This window comes from Pristiophorus japonicus, chromosome 14, assembly GCF_044704955.1.
Source record: "Pristiophorus japonicus isolate sPriJap1 chromosome 14, sPriJap1.hap1, whole genome shotgun sequence".
In the NCBI taxonomy this organism is placed as follows: Eukaryota; Metazoa; Chordata; class Chondrichthyes; family Pristiophoridae; genus Pristiophorus; species Pristiophorus japonicus.
The window spans coordinates 35,742,604-35,763,288 of NC_091990.1; the positions used below are offsets into that span (position 1 = coordinate 35,742,604).

The window sequence follows — 20,685 nt, forward strand, 5'->3', positions numbered from 1 at the left end:
GTCAGATTCAATATTACAGGTACCACTTTGTGATGCACATCATGGTACAATATCATTTGAGTTGGGATCACCATTAGCCCGTTTGTTGGCCCCAGGATGTGTTCATGACAAGCAATTCGCTTTTCCCACAAATCTGTTTATTCACAGGAGAACAAATCTTTGGATGAATCTTTTTTTAACTCTACTGCTGTACAACCGCACTCCCGTCCTTGCATCCCTTGATATAATGGACGGTTACAGTGGTATAATTATCATGCCACTGTACATGTACCCTTATCCTATTCCCTTGGCCGTTCCAACTTCTACCATTCACGATATGTCTCTTACTACTGTGAGATTGGAGGGGTTTGTGAGGCATGTCTGTGGACAGGCGGTGGTTCCAGATCTGGGACCCGAGGAGATTCTTCCAGTTCCCGTGTCCTGTCCACTTCTATTTGGATCATACTGTACCTGATTAGGTGGGGGTATCCCATTAGGCACCCCTTCTTCCTCATCCCCTTGGAGAGGAGGAATCCAGCTCCCCATGTTCATAACCGCTTATTCTTGTCTCGGTACCTGCTGGTGAACTAAAAAAACTTAAACTGGTTAATATAAAACCATTTAATTCTCTTTTGGCTACATATACCATGGGACTAGCTTTCTCAACAAGATTATACGGTCCCTTCCACTCTGGCATAGTTTTGTTCCATTACCTATCCCCCCCCCCCCACCTCCCATCCCTGAGGTTTACTCGGGGCCAGATGTAGTCTGTTATGGTGGTGTGCCCTCCTGATCCCTCAGGCACAATCCACTAACACCTTTAAACAGCATCGCTTCTTCCCGATGGTCACCTACTTAAAACAAAAGAAACAGAGAATCTCTGGTGATTCTGCTAAGAGCCCGAGGGGTTAGTTTGTAACATGATCCTAAAATTCCTTCTACCCCAGGAGCAAATATTCTCTTTAAATTAAGAACATTTACAATATTCAAACGTTATCGGTCACTAAATTTAAACAGAGTTCGCAGCTGCCTGTGAAGAGTTAACTTTCTTTGTTTCAAAAGCTGACAAACACAGACACCATCAATCAATGTCAACTTCAATGTCACACAGCTTGCAGCCTTTCCAGTTTAACATTCCAGCGAGAAAAACTTTTACTTTTGTAAAGTCTCTGTGCTTTTACTTTTAAAATAAACATTCAGAAAAACAACTTTGCACACAACAATAGCATTTCATTCATCCTTTTCTCCCCAGTTAGATATTTGTCAGATTTTTAAAAAACCAATACCAATTATACACAATTTACACCAACCAGAATTTTATCATGGCCATAATAAAAGTCTGATTTTTAATAGGTTAATTAACCTCAGTAATTCCAATTTTAAACTAACCATTTCCATTTGGAAAAAGGGGAGGAGCCACAGCCACCCAAAGAAACGTGCCTTCCCAAAAACTTTAAACACCAAAGAAAACACCAGAACAGAAAGAAAGAAACATGATCTTCCCTTTTCTCCTTTTTATTGAGTCATAACTATCCATTATTCCTTAAACCAGTTTCAATTTCTGATCCCTGTACACTAAGTGCACATCCAAGTATTTTTTAAATGTGGTGAGGGTTTCTGCCTCTATTACCCTTTCAGGAAGTGAGTTCCAGACCCCCGCCATTCTCTGGGTGAAAAAAAATCTTCTCTAAATCTCCCCCACAATTACTTTAAACCTATGCCCCTATAGGTTCTAGCACTTTTCTCTGCTATATGCCTACAATTTCATTCTCATTAAACATCTCTTTTTTTAAAATTCCTTCCTGCTTTTTTTTTTAAACAGTTACCATAGCAACTAACTTCCCCTTATCTCTCCTTCAGCACAAAAGAGTGGCCTCTACATTCCAACCATCACTTTTGCCTGGGTTTGTTGCAGTTATAACAGACTTTGGGTTTTCTTACCACCCGTGCTCTTGGTTGTACTCAGCTGCCTTTCTACCTAAGTCTCCCCAGTCTATATCGTCATCCTTTTCGTGTCATGATGGGTGCTGTTGCTATCACACTTACTGTTGGTTTATTGCTATTTTGTCGCTTTTCAGTCAATGCGCTAGTCCGTCTGCTTAATTCATAATACGCGCGAGTGATTAAAACGAGGACTTTCTCCTCTTTTTGTTTCCTTTCCGACTCCCACCATTTCCTTTGATCCGCGGGCAGGTCATCTGGTTTCCAATTTTGTTTAATCATTTTTTCATTAATTTCTGATTTTTGTCCGCAAGGTACCGTGTCCGAGACCCCTCCGGTCCTCACTCGAGTTTCTCACTTCCCATGGCTATTTGTTATCAGCGGTACGTCTCTTATTTACTCCTACTGAGTGAGCCCGTTACTTGCAACTTATACCAATTATCAATCGCAACATTACACAGACATTTCTATATAACCGATCCTAATTGTTTTACCTGGGAACTTCCGCTGACTGCTTGAAATCTCGGCCAGACCTGCAGATTCGGATACCTGGGGTGGCTGACACAGGGCAACTTCCACTCTGTCCTTACTAAGTGTGATAATTTCAAACATACTCACACGTGACTCGGTTTCATCTGCCAGTAATCTGAGGAAATTTTAGCTTAAATTAACTCAGGCGGAGGCTTTCAGAGCCGTGCTTCGAGAGAATTTTATTTCCTAACAAGATATCTCGGAGAGTCCGCTCAGTTCGCACTGAGGCAAAACTCTGAATTTTACAAGAAAACCCCCTCTATCTTTATACAGTTGAAACAGGAATTTTATCTAAAACACACCACACAAGTACATTAATCATATATTCTTGTAAATTCAATCAAAGCAAGAACTTTATCTAAAACACCTCATATGAGCATTAATCATACATCCTGTAAATACAATGGTCATTTCAGGAGGCAGACTTTTATCTTGTCCTTGCATAGTTTTTCCCTGTCCGCATTCTGATAAGCGAGGTATCTGGAAACTCATGCAAACACTAGACAGTCATGTATTTACAACATCCTTTGTTCCAAGATCTGAGAGGTTTGGGTGTTTTCTTTTCTAGCTCCACTAATTTAATTAACTCAGCAAGAAGTGAACTTAACCCTTTCCTTAAAAATAGGGCTTAGATCATTTTCTTCCACAATTCCCTCCTTGTTGATCTTTTACTAGAACAACACAGTTTCTTATATATTCTCCTCTTGTTCAAAAGGGGGTTCATACCCCTCAGGGTAGGGTCGCATTTTAAGACATTCCTCTTCATTGTAATCATCTACTTTTCCCTCTGTGATTTAATCTTCCTTTTATGGACATACTTTTCCTTTCTACTTGGGATACCAGGCTCATTACTTGACTAATTAATTTTTTCAACTTTATCCATATTCCACAAATGATTATTAATAATGTAAGCATCACTACACCCATGATTATTATGGGGTGTACAGCTAGCTTCAGTACTGCGGAAGCTTTTGGGGACCATCCGAAAAACACATCCCACCAGTGGTGTACCGTCAAAAAGGTAACTTCATCTGCGATTCTTACTAGCTGCCCCTTCTTATAACTCATTTCGACTCTAAATTGGTGGATGTCTCTGCCTCTTTTTGACAGAGCTTCCTCAATTTGCTTGTCATTACGTATCAAATTGTGCAGTCTGGTCAAATTAATTACAGGGGGTAAGGATTCAATCTTGTGCACAGACATTTTTCTACATTTTGCCATTGCCCAAAGGTATAAGTTCTTTTTACTTCAGGGTCATACAGAGTGTAGACTCCTCTCACGCATTTATTAATGGGGGGCCTATACAAAATTCCATCCAGATAGACAGGTTTATTCCCTGTCATACAGATCTCATTCTGTCCAATTTCCGTAATATCAGTATCCTTTGTTGGCTTCAGTTCCCACTTACATACTCCAATGGAGTGCTGTAGTGAGCATGGTTCGTGTATGGCAGTTTGATAAGGACATACCATTCCGAATGGCCACCTAGCCCCTATGGTGATGTGTCAAATTCTTTTCATCAACCCAATCTCCTTTAAACTCTGGGTACCAAAAGTTCTGTCCAAATAACTGGGGCATTACTTGGAACTGACACCAAATTTCTTGTCTCGTCTTATTCACTATTTCCATAGTTATGTTACATCCCTTTGAATCACAACTGGTATATCTTTCTTGGGGTTTAATGGTCAAATTAAGAAGCCTATCCTTCTGATTGATTTTCAGCAACCCTTCCCACGTGTCAGCATGGAAGGATAATATCTTCCTTTCTAGCTCGGCTCTCAATAACTGTCTGATCGTTTCTTTAAACATGCAAAGGGTGTACCTGTTTACTCCCTGTTGTTCCTTCATCAGGTTCTCTATTTCCTTTTCTATCCTTTCGTTCTGCTTCCAGGTCATTACGTCCGTGACATAACCTGATACCTGCAATTGCTGTAACCCTTCATCCCAGGCATTTCTTATTTTTATGCCTTCCCCTACCAGTCCTCCGATGACCTGGATTTTATTTTGTAGGGTTTCGATATCCATGGAGTTCAATGCTCCTATTTCTGCTCCCACTCCACCTAACACAGTCCCTAGCACATCCCGTTTCTTTTTCGGGGGCCTTTCTTTTCTAAAAGATACCTCAACACTGGTTGTGTTGCAGCTGCCTTTCTCCTTCGGGGGATATTTAATTTGTATTGTTAAATTTAATACGCCTGGGGACTTTTCCACTGGGATGCAGGTGGTCAATATCCGTTTCAGGCGTCCCGGATCTCGTGGGGAATGCTTATTTTTATTATGGGTCCATTGTTTAGTATAGGTTATTCCATTTATTATTTTCGTGAGGTTCATACACTTTACCCATTCTCTGTTTCCTAATTCAAAGTAGCAATTCTCTTCCGGTCCACACAATGTTCCATTGGTCTCCTGAATCCCACCCTGGTCCGTGCTGGTCAGGCAAGTCATATCCACCTTCCAGTTCAGGGATATATTAAATCCTTCCTCACTGGTCACTTTCACTTCTCCTGATCGCTGATCTATTCCTACTCTGCAAGCTTTACACATCACTGTGAAATTCCCTATCTTACAATTTTTTCCCTCTGGGCATGTAAAGTTACCTTGCTGCATTGCCTTATCAGTTTTCTCCCACTTTACATCTCCCTTCCATACTTTTCCTCCTTCAAGTAATTCTTCCTCCTGTCTGACTCTCCTTACTGCTAAAATGATCAGAACGCCCAATGTCCATTTATAGTTTTTCCAAGTCCCACCTCATCTTCTCTTTTCTGTTTACTTCTATAACACTCTTGAACTAATTCGTTACAATAACCACACGCAAGCACGATGGTAACCGTAACCAAAATAATAAATGCCCAGGCTGGCGCACAAATGAGTTCTGACATTCGTCCCTGGATTTTTTTAGTAACTATAGATACTTTTAAGTCCAAAATACCCAAAATAAGTGAACACAAAATCAGGGCAGGTACAGTTCTTTAGCGAGAAGATGGCTGTTTTCTTAGTCGGGCGACCGTAGCTCGTCCTGGTTCAATGCCTTTTCTTTCGGCTGTGATTCGTCGGGGAAATAATATTTACAGCGGGTTGCATGCACCCAGTTCGGGTGCTTTTCCAACTTCAAAGCAGTTCGTATTGTGAGGATTATCTGATATGGTCCCTTCCACCTAGGAGAAAAAGATTCTTTGTTTAATGTTTTTACTAACACTTGATCTCCAGGCCTGAAAAGGTGCATATTTCCTTCCGACGGGGGCACCTGTGTCTGCTTTATTTGTTTGTGCAGACTCCTCGCTATTTCACACATGGCCTGAGCATACTTTAGTGATTTTTCATCATTCCAAATTAATGCTATCTTTTCAGCCACCAGTGGTGGTTTTACACCGGTAGGCATTGGTCTTCCCAACAAGGCTTCATGTGGTGTCAACCCAGTGTTTCGGTTTTTTTGGTTTCTAATTGTATACAGTACCAATGGTAAGGCATCTGGCCACTTTAGTCCTGTCTCCTGACATACCTTGGTGAGGGTAGATTTTATTATCCCATTTACTCTCTCTACCATTCCCGAGGACTGTGGTTGATATGGTATATGTAACTTCCACTGGAATCCTAATGCTTCTGCAAGATTTTGCACTATTTTTCCTGTGAAGTGTGTTCCCCTGTCACTGTTGATTCCCATAGGTATCCCATATCTTGGTACTATTTCTTTAAATAGAATTTTTACTACTGTTCGGGCATCGTCTCTCCTAGTGGCGTACGCTTCTACCCATCTTGTGAACATATCTACTATAACTAATAGATACTTGAGACCTGATACTGGAGGCATGTGGACAAAATCAATTTGCAAATTTTCAAAGGGCATACTTGGCTGGGGTAGATGATCATATTCAGCAGGTGATTTACCTCTGTTATTTTGTTGACAAATTTGGCATGTTCTAGCAATTTTTTCAATTACTACTGTTATTCCTGGTGCATACCACTGTGCATTAATAGCATGTATCATCCCTCCTTTGCCCATGTGAGCCTGACCGTGTGCTAGGCGAGATAGGGGCAAAAATAGAGACCTAGGGCAAACAGTTCGCCCATCAGGGTGATACCAAATGTCATTTTTGAGAAAACAACCTTGGTGTTCCCAAGTCCTTCTTTCTTGTATAGTAACTTGTTGTTGGGCTGTTTTAAGTTGTTGGATGTCAAGCATCTGTGGAGGGGAGACTGAGACTGCTTGAAGGCAGTCTGCCTGTGCCGAAGCGGCCTGTTTGGCTGCTGCGTCAGCCCTCCTATTTCCTACTGATACTTCATCCCCACAAGTTGTGTGAGCTGCACATTTGATAACAGCTACCTTACTTGGCAACTGAATGGCGTCTAATAGATTAAGCACCAGTTGAGAGTGCTTAATATGCTTTCCACCAGAGGTGATAAAGCCTCTGTTTTTCCACAGTTGTCCAAAATCATGGACCACCCCGTATGCATATCTAGAATCAGTATAGATATTAGCAGTTTGATCTTTAGCTATTATACAAGCTCTAGTGAGGGCAAACAATTCAGCAGCCTGAGCCGAGGTTCCGGGAGGCAGGGCAAATGCTTCAACAGTTTCGTGGGGGTTTACAATAGCATAGCCTGCCAAAAGCAAATCATCCGACGGCCTGTACGATGATCCATCCGTATAGAGAATAAGATCAGGATTGTCCATGGGCTCTGTGAGCAAATCTGGTCTTGGTAAGGTGGCTATTTCCACTATTAACAGACAATCATGCTGGTCTGGATCCTCTACTTCTCTAGTAGGAAGAAAGGTGGCTGGGTTCACTACCGGTGCGCGTCGAAAGGTATAGTTAGGGTGTGACAGCAGTAATACTTCATAACCTGTTCTTCTAGACGCTGTAAAGTGTTGTGTGGCGGCTGAATTCAAAAGTAATAACACAGCATGGGCTGTAATGACAGTACATGGATAGTCCAAAACAATAGATACCGACTTCTCCACCATGACCGCAATAGCAGCTACAGCATGTAGACATGCTGGCATTCCCCTTACTACTGGAGGCAGCAAAACCGAATAATAAGCAACTGGTCTATTTCCCCCACCATGTTCTTGGGTTAGTACTGCTGTTGCAAATCCTTCTTTCTTATTCACATACATCTGAAAAGGTTTTCCATAATTCGGAGGTCCCAACGCCAGAGCATTAGTAATGGCTTTCTTTAACTGTTTAAATGCCTCCTCTCTCTCTGGGGTCCACTCCACCTTGGGTGGGGCATCATTTAGGGCAGCTGATCTTAGGACAGCTGATTCTCGATAATCAGGGATCCATTGTCTACAGTACCCAACCATCCCCAAAAATGACAAGATATCCTTCTTTGTCTTCGGTATGGTGGCACTTTGAATTGTCTGAATTCTTTCTGGTCCTAGCTGCCTCTGCCCTTGAGATATGTGAAAACCCAGGTACTGGACTTGAGTCTGACAAAATTGTAACTTTTGTAACGACACTCGGTGCCCTCTTTCACATAGGTGCTGTAACAGTTTCAGGGAATCTTGCATGCACCTGTATCCGTGGCTGGAAGCCACAAGCAAATCATCCGCATACTGCAGCAGTACAGACTGGTCTGATAATGAACAGTCTTCAAGGTCTCTTTTTACTGCTGCTGCATATACTGCGGGGCTTTCGGTGTATCCTTGGGGCAACCTGGTCCATGTGTACTGCTGTTTCTTGTAGGTGAAAGCAAACAGATACTGACTTTCTTGATTTAACGGGATGGAGAAAAAGGCTGAACACAGGTCTATCACAGTAAAGACAGTTGCTGTTGGTGGGATAGCAGATAGTATAATGTTGGTGTCCGGTACCACAGGGGTGATAGGGACTACTATCTTATTAATAGCTCTCAGATCTTGCACAAATCTCCACTCATTCGGCCTATTAACCTTTGGTATGGGCAGTATCGGAGTGTTACACGGGCTCTGTGTCTTTTCTAGAACTCCTTGTTCCAATAATGCAGAAATGACTGGCTCTATCCCATTTTCTGCCTCTGGAGGCAGTCTGTACTGCCTAATGCTTGGTAACACGGCATTCTTTATCAATTGTACCCGATGGGGTACTGCAGAATGTACTTGCCCAACATGATTCTTATGCTTTGCCCAAAGTTCAGAGGATACTTGATTCAATGCCATTGGCAGCTTAGGGCTTGGTTGTTCCGGAGGTTGCTGTTTTTCAAAAGTGGAGGCATGACTTTTTCCTTTCCACTGGAGAATCCCCCTGTTGTGGGTGATAAAGTCTATCTGAACATTTTGCAATTTTATTACTGCCCAAGGTTGATAGCCTTGTTGCTGTTTTTCCTTTTCTATTTCTACAATCATCGGACCCATATCTTTAGGTTTCGCTGGCGGTTTTACAGCTAATGTCAGATGGGGTGTTGAGTTCTCTTCTCTATACCGCTGCTGCTGTAAGGGTGTCAAATCGATGGCTATCCCCAATCCTTCTGGTCCGAAATAAATGCGGGGCGTGGCTTCTACTATTTTTTTTAAAAGGATTGTACCAGACACTGGTAAGTTTCAGCTTTTTGTCGAGTGTACCAGGCTGTACAGTGAAGCTGAACTGCCTCAAAGCTTGTCAAAATTATATACATCAATTCTTCAGTATTAGTCAATTTTAGCTTTTAAGTTTTGTATAACTTCATGTATCAAGGAGGAATAGAAGTTGCCATTCAATTGCCAACAATAGAGGGCAGCCTTTTCTTTGTTATCTTCCCTTTTCTCTTCTTCAATCCCCTTAAAGAACTGCTGGATTTTATTTGGAGGGAGCTCCATGAACATCCCTTCCTTTGTGCAATAAATTGTGGCTCCTAGTTTGCACAAAGTCTGTCTTCTCAATAAAGGGAGAGGTGTTGTTTTAGAGACTATCAAAGTCTCATTATTAACTTGTTGTCCTTCAACTATCAATTTGGTAGGTTCAGATAAAAATTCTTTCATGGGGATACCGGCCACGCCCAAACTTAAGACGGTGGTGTTGCTTACAGGTAGTCCCACAGAGGGTGGTACAGAAGACATAGTAGCACCGGTATCCACCAGGAACTTCACATGTGTTTCCCACTTTTATTACTGCTAAAGGGTTTTCTTCTATGTCTGCTGATAAGCGGAGGGCTGCCGCTTGTACCACTAAACCTCTGGGGCATCCCTATGCTCATTGGTACGGGTTGGGGTTAGAGAATGAAAACTGAGGGGCCAATGAAGGTGGAGGTTCGTGGAAATCCCTTTGTAATCCTCCAAGCTGTTTCGGTGGGCATCTGCAATCTCGAGCCCAATGCCCTTTCCTTCCGCAATTTCTACACTCAGCTTGGGAGCGATCGCGTTGGGGCCACTGTCCTCTTCCTCTTCCCCGTCCCCCAAACCCTCCTCTATTATTCTGTGCTTGTCCTCCTTCCCTTTTGTTGATAGTATTGACCTGTTATTTTAGCCTTGTTGTCTTTATAGGTGAATAGTCCCTCCCTATCCATATTGGCCAGTACTGTAATTGTCTCCTTCCAACTTTTTCCTTGCCAGCCAAAACCTTTATTTTGTATGTTCTTGCGTGTTGCGGCAACATACAATTTAACAAGGTTTGCACTGCCAAAGGTTCATTTTGATCCATCGGTATTCCTGCATGTTCGTCCCAACTATTTTTCCATCTGCCTGCAAAATCTATTATTGATTCTTCTGCTTTCTGCAAGCAGCGGGTGACTTCCCCTATATCCCCATGCTTTTTAGCCCCTTGCAGAATTGCGTTCTTTCCTTGGTGTTTCAGCCAATGGGTTAATGACTCGTTGCCGGCATCCAGCAAGTCATCATTCACTCTCCAGTCTCCATTTTCCCCTGTTGGGATGGGGAACATATCTTTTACCCCCTGCCAGGAAGATCCATAGGCCGCTTGCAATAATAATTTAACATCTCCTGGGAGTCGATTGTAAATTGTACATGTTTGCTCAAGCCAGTTGTGAAATGCTACCGGTTTCCTTACTGGATTTGGGGCGGCCGAGATCATATCTCTGGCTTCTCCAGGGGACCATGGTTTTAAGACTGCCGTAGTTCCTATCATTACCCTAGGATTTTGGCCGACGGGGGTTTGGGAAGTAGAGTCGGCAGCTTCTCTTTTAGCCACTTGCCCTCTTGTTGTTACCCCAGATCTGTGGTCTATGCCCCCTTCTCTGGAGGCTCTGGCTTCCCCTGACCCAGATGCTCCCGGGTCTCCTCCATCGGCTCCTCCACTAGGTGGCTGATCCGGAGGGGCTGCTAGTTCCCTCGGAGCTTGATTTCTATGGGCAGCGATTATTTCTATAAGTTCCTGCCAGCTATCTTGTTTTGGGGGTTCTATACGGGGATAGAGTCCTACTGCTGGTGCTGAGGGGATAGGAAAACCCGGAGGACTAAGAGGGAGGTTTTTCACTCTCCCCTCTTTCTTTTTCTTCTGATTTATTTTTAGGGGGTTGATGCCTTTTAGCAACCTCTGTCCATTTTTTAAAACATTTTTCCATATAATCTCTATCCCAAGTGGGATCTCCCCCTCCTTCCTTGGTTGTTTTTCTCCACTCTTCAATCAAAGATAACTTAAAACTTCCTCCATATGGCCAATCCCCATCAGACCAACCGTACAAATCGCTACTAAACGTTACCGCGTATCTGTCATCTCCTGTTTCCTTAATTACAGTGTCCGCCGGCGAGCCGGGCGGCACAATGGGATCTCCTATCTTCTCTCGTTGCTTTACTACCTTACGAATTCTTTTCTCAGTCTTAGGATGTACTTTCATTCTTTCAGTTGAGAGGTCGTCTTTCTTTCATTTTCTAGGAGCTGGGCGCGAGCGCCCGGCTCGACTAGAGCCGTTTCCCATTCTTCCGGGTGCAACGTCTCGCGGTTTTTTCTGAAATGAGAGTTAGGACACTCCTACAAAATATACAATAATTTACAAAGCGCTCACCGGTGTTTTCTCTTCCGCTCAGCTCGGGGTCTCCTTTTGCCTTTTTGTTATTTTAGCTTCTTTGCGGTAGCTACCTTATGCCTCACCCCCTCCAGGGGATCTCGGCGGCTTGTCCCCCTTTTGCTAGGACAGCCTAGGCACCTTCCTCCTTTCAGCTAGGAAGGTCCTTAAAATTCCTCTTTTCTCTATAAAAATTAAATTTAGTTCGTTTGGATCTCGTGTTTTTTTTTAGATCCTGCCGACTACGCCAGAATCTGTCGAGGAAATTTTAGCTTAAATTAACTCAGGCGGAGGCTTTCAGAGCCATGCTTCGAGAGAATTTTATTTCCTAACAAGATATCTCGGAGAGTCCGCTCAGTTCGCACTGAGGCAAAACTCTGAATTTTACAAGAAAACCCCCTCTATCTTTATACAGTTGAAACAGGAATTTTATCTAAAACACACCACACAAGTACATTAATCATATATTCTTGTAAATTCAATCAAAGCAAGAACTTTATCTAAAACACCTCATATGAGCATTAATCATACATCCTGTAAATACAATGGTCATTTCAGGAGGCAGACTTTTATCTTGTCCTTGCATAGTTTTTCCCTGTCCGCATTCTGATAAGCGGGGTATCTGGAAACTCATGCAAACACTAGACAGTCATGTATTTACAACATCCTTTGTTCCAAGATCTGAGAGGTTTGGGTGTTTTCTTTTCTAGCTCCACTAATTTAATTAACTCAGCAAGAAGTGAACTTAACCCTTTCCTTAAAAATAGGGCTTAGATCATTTTCTTCCACAGTCCTCCGTCCATAGGCATCCTGCTGACTACGCCAATTGTAGTGGGGTATTTAAAGTAAACACTCGACACCAGGTCTGTGTTCGAAGATTCAAGCAGTCTTTACTCGCACCGGTGGGAGACCACCTGCTCTCTGTCTGTAGCCAGGCTTCTCCGCTGATACAAAGTTCCAAGCAATCCTTTATACACTTGATCATGCATGTCCAGCCTCGTGCACGATCCCTTTACACCGTTTAATTGGCCCAAAGCCAGCGTGCACAGTTGCTGCTTGACTAATTCCCTTTCGCGTCACATAATCATTCACCTATGTTTCATGCCAGATGGAGTTTCTCCAACATGCTACTTCTGACTCCTTGTTCTGTTTCTCTGCCTCTCTGGGCCTCTTGTGGTTCAACAGTTTGGCTATTTGTAATTGTCTCCAAGTTACATAGTTGACAACAGTCAATCATTCTGACATGTTATTCTGAGCGTTATCTCTTCTGCCCGTTAAGCAACTTAAAAAGCTGACCACTACAAAAGCCTATTGGCTCTTTTGAGTCCCGAGACCCATTCTTAAACTTTTAATTATAGCAGAGCTCAAAAGCCCCACTTCATGTCCCTCTTGCCTGCTATTGATTTCTGGCTCAATGAGATCAGAAAAGAGAGGAGAAAATAACCTGCAAAATGAGATGTTTTCCCCTCAAAGAAAAAAGTTCTCCCCTTTTGACTCCATGTTGGTAGCTCACCACTTCTCTGGTCAGGCGTGCACAATCATCTTAGGCATCCCATTGTCTGTTGTTATTGCTGCACTATACCAACAAGGAAGCATAATTCATGCTGGAAATAGAACAGCTCACTTCTACATAGCACATTATGTAACCTGATGAAAATTGACCAAGATTGTAAAATTCACTTAAACAAATTCAAGTGATAAGCAGCACTCGGACTCAATCTTGTGATATTTTGGGAGTCATCGACACACACAGCGTATGATTAATTGCTTCATTTATTGACTTGAGGGCTTAAATATGGAGGCAAGCAACTTGCATTCAATTTATTTTGTAACTTTTCTACAGTATCTTTGGTTGGGAAGGTGGTTCCATTCTGTTCAATGTATAAATAGACTAACTCATCCATTATCAAGCAATAGAAATGAGAGAAGTTCCTAGGTTGAATCCTAATCAGTCTTGTTAGCCAATCTTAGCTGGGATGGTGGCAGTGAAATAATAATTGTCGGCCGGCATGGAAATGATGGGCCAAAATGGTTTCCTTCTGTAAATATCTATGATTCTATGATTTGTGTTACCTGGCTAGGAAGTGTAAATATCAGCAACAATTCCCACTCTGATCACTGTTTAGTGATTCTTCATGGAAAATGTCTGTTAGGATATCAGGTGAGAGTAGGATTGGCTGTTAACGTTTATTGTCTTGGTTCATCTAAGGAGAATGGCCACTTAAGCAAAACAATGAAGGGCAACCCAACTATGAGTCATTCCCCTCAGAAAATAAAAAAAGACTTGCATTTATATAGCAACTTTCACGACCACTGGATGTCTCAAAGCACTTTGCAGCCAATGAAATATTTTTGGAGTGTAGTCACTGTTGTAATGTGGGAAACACAGCAGCCAATTTGCACAGAAGCAAGCTCCCACAAACAGCAATGTGATAATGACCAGATAATCTGTTTTTGTTATGTTGATTGAGGGATAAATATCGACCAGGATAACTCCCCTGCTCTTCTTTGAAATAGTGTCATGGAATCTTTTACATCCACCTGAGAGCAGATGGGACCTCAATTTAACATCTCATCCGAAAGACAGCACCTCCGACAGTGCAGCATTCCCTCAGCACTTCACTGGAGTGTCAGCCTAAATTTATGTGTTTGAACCCACAACCTTCTGACTCAGAGGCGAGTGTGCTGCCCACTGAGCCACAGCTGATACTTTCCTGACACAGTAGAGGAGGGGGAGGAAAGAGTGGACAAAATTAGCGAATAAAATGGACAGTTTGCTATGGTTCTGTCACCATTTGTGCTTAATCTTTATGTATTTGTTGGATAGGTTGCCATAAGAACTGGACGGCGACATTACAGAGGAAATCCCAAGGGAGCCCTGCTGTGACCATGTTAGTGCAGGACAGTGAAAGCGAGCAGAATATTTCCATTGATATAGTTCTTGGTTTGGAAGCTTTTCAGCAGTGGCCAACATGTACCAATGATGGCATGAATATTGAGAAATGGCTCAGTAAAAAAACAAAGAGCAATTTGAAACATCAGTCATTTTACTTTGTGCCAAAGCACCCACACAGGAGGGCGAGGGCTTTGTCTAACGATCTGAGGTAAGTTGATGGTCAATGCTTCAGATAAAAGTAGTGGGAGCATTTAACTCATTAAAAAGCACTCAAAAATATCCTTTGTAACTTCCAAAGTAAGCATTTGTGTTTTTCTTCTTTCAATTTTACTTTTGTGGATAAGTTAAGACATGTAATAAGGAAATCTGAGCAACATCTGACTCTTTAAGAGATTTTTCAAACACGAACCATTTGATTTTCTCTTCATGTATCTATAATGCTACTCGTTCATGTGTAAACTTCAGCTTTTGCCCAAAGGCATCTTAGTATGTGTTTCAGTGATGAGACCATCAGGACCCTTATAACGCTTGGCCAGCAGGACTGCCGTGTGTGGCCCGAATCGTCTACCCACAGATTCGGGCCACACACCTTTGCAGATGCTGTGAGGCCAGATTATGAATTAAAAACAGAAAATGTGGAAATACTCAGCAGGTCAGGCAGCATCTGCATAGTGAGAAACAGTGTTAACATTTCAGGCCGATGACGCTTCGTCAGAACTGGTAAAAGTTAGAGCTGTAACAGGTTTTTAAGCACGTGCAGGGCAGGGAAAGTGGGGAGGAGAGGAAAGAACAAAAGGGAAGGTCTGAAAGTCTGTGATAGGGTGGAAGGCAGAAAAGATTAAGAGACAAAAGGGTGCAAGGCAAAAAAAAAGGAGATGGTAATGGGTCAAGTTAAGAAACAAAATATGAGTCTCGATAGGGTGTAAATAGAGATGGCAGAATCATCAACAGCTGCTGTTGGGAAAGAGAAAAAAAAACTGAAAAAATATATTAACTATGATTCTTCATTTGAACACATTCTCTGCACATGTTCTCTTAAACAGTGAGAATGACGAAAGGGACCCTGCAAAATATTTGAAGCGACAGCTTTAAAGATCTTCTGCGCAAAACTAAAGAGTTAAAAATTATGAGGTTAAAAGATTTTTTTTTAATTGCCGACTTTGTTTGTAAGGGTCATATGGGGGGAAAGATGATGGATTAGATTCAAAGGATGAATAATTCAGTCTGTGGCTAAATGACAGAGTGGCATTTTCTTTGAGGCCACGTTTGATGGCTGGCAAAGAGGATGTTCGGTTGTCTGGTGGGTGAAAGGAGGGTTGCCCTGTTTGACAGTCCGGGGCCTTCTTTTAAGAGTGGTGTGTGCCATATCTGAGAGGAAATAATAGCCAGGCTGACTGTTGCTTCCAAAAAATACAAGACTTGGGAACAGATAGAGGAGATGATGCCACACCTTAAAAAAACCTGGCAAGGTAAAACTAACCCAAAGAACCACTTACCAGGTAGATGGCACCAGATTCCACAACACAATCTGTTTCATATTTACAACTTATCCATGCCAAGTCTTCACACAATCTTACAGCCATTGCATTGCATCTCATGCTTTACAAATTAAACAGTTAAGATGCAACATACAACTGAAATTCTTTCTACATTCACATCTTCCAATGGTTTCCCAAATCAATGATTGGAATGCAAACATTATCTGACATTTAGGTTGGGCTTCAAGTTGGGCACATAGCTGCCATAAGTGATCAATTTATTGGTAGCGTATTAAGTGATATTGCCTGCTATGAATATTGTGTACAGTTTTGGCCTCCTAATCTAAGGGAGGACATTCTTGCTATTGAGGGAGTGCAGCAAAGGTTCACCAGACTGATTCCTGGGATGGCAGGACTGACATATGAAGAAAGACTGGATCGACTAAGCTTATATTCACTGGAATTTAGAAGAATGAGAGGGGATCTCATAGAAACAAATACAATTCTGATGGGATTGGACAGGTTAGATGCAGGAAGAATGTTCCCAATGTTGGGGAAGTCCAGAACCAGGGGTCACAGTCTAAGGATAAGGGGTAAGCCCTTTAGGACCAAGATGAGGAGAAACTTCTTCACTCAGAGAATAGCGAACCTGTGGAATTCTCTACTACAGAAAGTTGTTGAGGCCAGTTCGTTAGATATAATCAAAAGGGAGTTAGATGTGGCCCTTATGGCTAAAGAGATCAAGGGGTATGGAGAGAAAGCAGGAATGGGGTACTGAAGTTGCATGATCAGCCATGATCATATTGAATGGTGGTACAGGCTCGAAGAGCCGAATGGCCTACTCCTGCATCTATTTTCTATGTTTCTATGTTTCTATGATTCATGAAATATGAATTATCAGTTTTTCCTTAATTTTCTCTGAGCAATTAGGGGAGCCTGCCACAACTATTGCCATGGGTCAGAATATCACATCCAGCTGCTTGGCAGAGAATTTGCAGGGAAGAGAAGTATGGAACAAATGGGGATAAAATGAAAAGTTTAACATTAGTACATTCTAAACAATGTTATCTATGTTGTTGCAGAGACCTGGCGCATTTCCTTCTCTCACGTTGAAAAGACCTTATTGATGAACCATGGGTCCATGAAGAGCTGCTGTCACAGAGGGGCAGTCGGCTGCTGCAGGTTAGTAACTATAGCAACAAACAACAACAACCTGCATTTATATAGCGTCTTTAACATAGTAACATTTTCCACAGGAGTGTTATCTGACAAAAATTTGACACGGAGCCACATAAGGAAATATTAGGACAGTTGATGGTCAAACAGGTAGGTTTCCAGCGGCATCTTAAATGAGAGAGAGGTGGAGAGGTTTGGTGGGGAAATTCCAGAGCTTCGGGCCTGGGCAGTACAGTCACCAATGGTGGATCGAAGGTAATCGGGGATGTACAAGAGAGCCAGAATTGAAGGGTTGTCGGGCTGGAGGAGATTACACAGATCGAGAGGTGTGAGACCATGGAGGGATTTGATCAAAGAATGAGAATTTTAAATTTGAGCATTTTCTGGACCAGGAGCCAATGTAGGTCAGCGAACACAGAGGTGATGGCTGAACGGGACTTGCCGTGAATGAGGATACGGGCAGCAGAGTTTTGGATGAACTGAAGTATATGGAGGGTGGCAGATGGGAGGTCAGCTAGGACAGTATAGGAATAGTCAAGTCTGGAGGTAACAAAAGCATGAGCAAAAGTCACAAGCACCTATTGAGGTAATTTTTTTCTTCTAATTTTCTACCCTTATCCTTTGTTGATTTCCCATCACGTCACAACCAATATTTGATGCTAACAATGTAAGTTAATGGCACAATGTAATAACAAAATAGTTGAGAAACGAGTGCTGAACAAAAACTCAATCGTAGATAATTTAGGTTTACATTTATGTGCAATTTAAATGCAAACCCATGAAAATACTTTACATTTTTCACCATTGCTACATGTACTTTACAGGTCTCCCATGTTGCGATCAGGCTTTTCTTGCATAGCAGAACACCACATTTTTGTTGTAATATACCAGCATTTCCTCGATATTTTCTATTTATTTCTATTATAAATAGCAAACACACAAAGAAAGCTATGGACAAATATGTTTGGCAATGAACTGCTTTCCGCTTTTATTTTGTTTTGTTCCCTTTGGTGTGCATAGAGAAAAAAAAATTGCAATGTAATATTTCGAGCTACAGGTTTCCCAGGTTATGCTCAATCTTTACTTGTTGATTTTTCAAAGCCCTTCCCTCTAGATTACCAGCATTCTTTTTGTTTTATTTTCTGTATCTATAGTGAGGTAAATTTTCCTATAATTTGCCATAGATATGGAAGTGCTGGAGTTACTTTTTTTTCTTTTGTTCTATTTTTTCCCCCAGGAAAAACTGTCTCAAACTCATGAAGTATCTTGTCCATGTCCTGAAGGAACAGTACCCACAGGAGCTATCTAAGCTAAACTCCTATTATATAAAAACTGCATATTTCCATTCAATGGTTCAGAGACACAAGGATGACCAATGGCCTGCCTCCAAGGTGGTCGAATGCTTTCTCAAATTCCTGGATGATTTCATTGAACACGTAGAAAAGGCAGAGCTGAAACACTTCTTTGTGGCCACCAGCAATTTATTTGACTCGACGAATTTTCCGCCAAAGAATTTAAAATTCCTCTTGAAGATACTAAAGGAGCAAAAAGCAAATGGCATTCTGGCTTTTGCACCTCCAGGCAAATGCCAGCAGTAAATACAAGCACCTCAGAGTCAGCACCTATTAGTTAAACTGGCAGCAGTTTTTATGATCTTTATATTTTTTGTCAAAATCTTTTAAATACTTTGACAGTGATGTGTTGGTTTTGATGAACTAGTCACATATTGATGGTGCATGGAATTTCACTCCTGCTAGCAGATAAAACCTTTTTCTTCTTTCCCCATATTTTTTCATTTCTTCAAGGTAGTGATTCATGATGGGGTACTTTTCTTGTCCAATTTTTAATTTAGTTTAACTTACAAGTGATGGAAGGAAATAAAGAGAGCAAGAATGAAAACTAGAAGGCCTTCTTCATGTGTGAGCCTTGACAGCAAGACAAATTTGCACCTGGCCTGATTTTCAGGCAAATTAGTGAAGCAATAGTAGATCTTGCTGCAGCCTTGCAAAAGACCATTTTACATAGTGACATTATTCAAATGAGGTCTAACGGCAAACTTCTCAACGTTTCACAACACACTTCTCTCAGAAATGGACCAGGCTTGCTTAATACATGTTCTTCAAACTAGGTTGCCTTTGGGTAGCAAGTGATAATTTCTGGATAGTTTTGGTGGGCTGGGCATTTCTATGTTGTGGCATTGTACATCTTCCACATTTGCAGAAGATTTCATTACCACTGCTGCAGAACAACTTGCAGCTAAAACAATGTGGGCTTTGTGCACTCTCAGTAATACCCTTGGATCCAAGTCTACAAACCAGTCTAGTCATACCTGGGGATGTCAGAGAAGACCTGTTTCGGGTACCTCCACTTCATCGGAAAAGTAGTGACCAAGGAGGCCCATCCACCGCATTCTTAGGATGGGCAATAAATGCTGGCCTTTCTTATGATGCTTACTTCTCAAGAATTTGATAAAAAAATAAGCGAAAAGCTGTAACAGCTGCTTCAGACTATGTTGGTGACTGGTATGGCTCCCTGTAGTTGTAAATGTAACAGCATTACCCTTTTACCGTATAGGATCTTTCCTGGGGAGTCTAGAACCAGGAGTCACAGTCTCAGAATAAGGGGTCGGCCATTTAGGACTGATGAGGAGAAATTTCTTCACTCAGAGGGTGCTGAATCTTTGGAATTCTCTACCCCAGAAGGCTGGGGAGGCTCAGGCTGAGAGTATATTCAAGAAGGAGATCGATAGATTTTTGGATATTAAGGGATATGGGGATAGTGCAAGAAAGTGGAGTTGAGGTAGAAGATCAGCTATGATATTGAATGGCGGAGCAGGCTCGAGGGGCTGAATGTCCTACTCCTGCTCCTATTTCTTATGTTATGTTCTAAACCATCACAGTGGGCAGAAGCCAAACCAGCACAGAATGTTTTCCTGAATGGTCAGGCAGAGAGAAGAAAGGCAGTTGCATTTGCACCATAGGCATTTAAGCACCCAATTGGAATTAACAAGGGAACCAATTTTTCAACCCCAGACACATTGACTTGAGCATGCCTGAGGAGACCTGCCTTTGCTGTCTCCAATTAAAAGGGGATCCTGAGCCCGAATTATGCTGTCCAGTAGAGTCTGATTTGCAGACAGGATCTAGGACAGCTAAAATGTCAGTTGCATCTCCACCTTCACCCTTCACACTTGGCTCCCATTTAAGGGTGAGCAGCAATCCTTTAAGAGCAACTGGTTGGCTTAATTTTCTGACAGAGCCACCAACCTCCATGCCTTTTGTACATTTAATCATTGGAAAAACAAATCCGAATAGAACATAGAAAAAAAAACCAGAACTCCCGCCCTGTTTAAGACTTTCTTAAGCTTGAAAGATGTTGAAAACTGCCAGAGAGGAGATTCCTGAAATGATTCATTTATCATCATTAAGACAGCACTGCCACAAGTAGCAGGCTGGTCTTGTGAGTAAAGTCATGTTAACCTTACTATATGTGTATCTTCTATTTTTTTCTGTTCTTCCTGGTTTTTAATTATTCTCAATAAAGCTATAGATATGTTAAAAACGTTTGTGTTCTGTAAATTCACTTGCCAACTGGAAATCAGCAAACTGCAAATGAGACTTAAGAAGATGATACAATTACACATTGTGTATTAAACTACCTAATTTCACCACTTATCAGAATTCTATGTCATAATCGCCTTGTGAATCTCAACCACTTCCTACACCAATAATGCATTATTTTAGGCAACAAGGGCTGAACTGTAAATAT

At 41.8% G+C, this 20,685-nt stretch overlaps 1 protein-coding gene across 1 annotated transcript; it reads left to right on the forward strand.

Annotated features, from left to right (window-relative positions):
- The first annotated feature begins 13,509 nt into the window (after positions 1 to 13,509).
- LOC139279585 (cyclic GMP-AMP synthase-like) lies at positions 13,510 to 18,515 on the forward strand. The gene is made up of 5 exons (XM_070898706.1): positions 13,510 to 13,528; positions 14,195 to 14,471; positions 16,672 to 16,748; positions 16,824 to 16,923; positions 18,155 to 18,515. Exons 1-5 carry the CDS (start codon positions 13,510 to 13,512, stop codon positions 18,513 to 18,515), a joined length of 834 nt encoding a protein of 277 aa, XP_070754807.1.
- Positions 18,516 to 20,685: the final 2,170 nt, after the last annotated feature.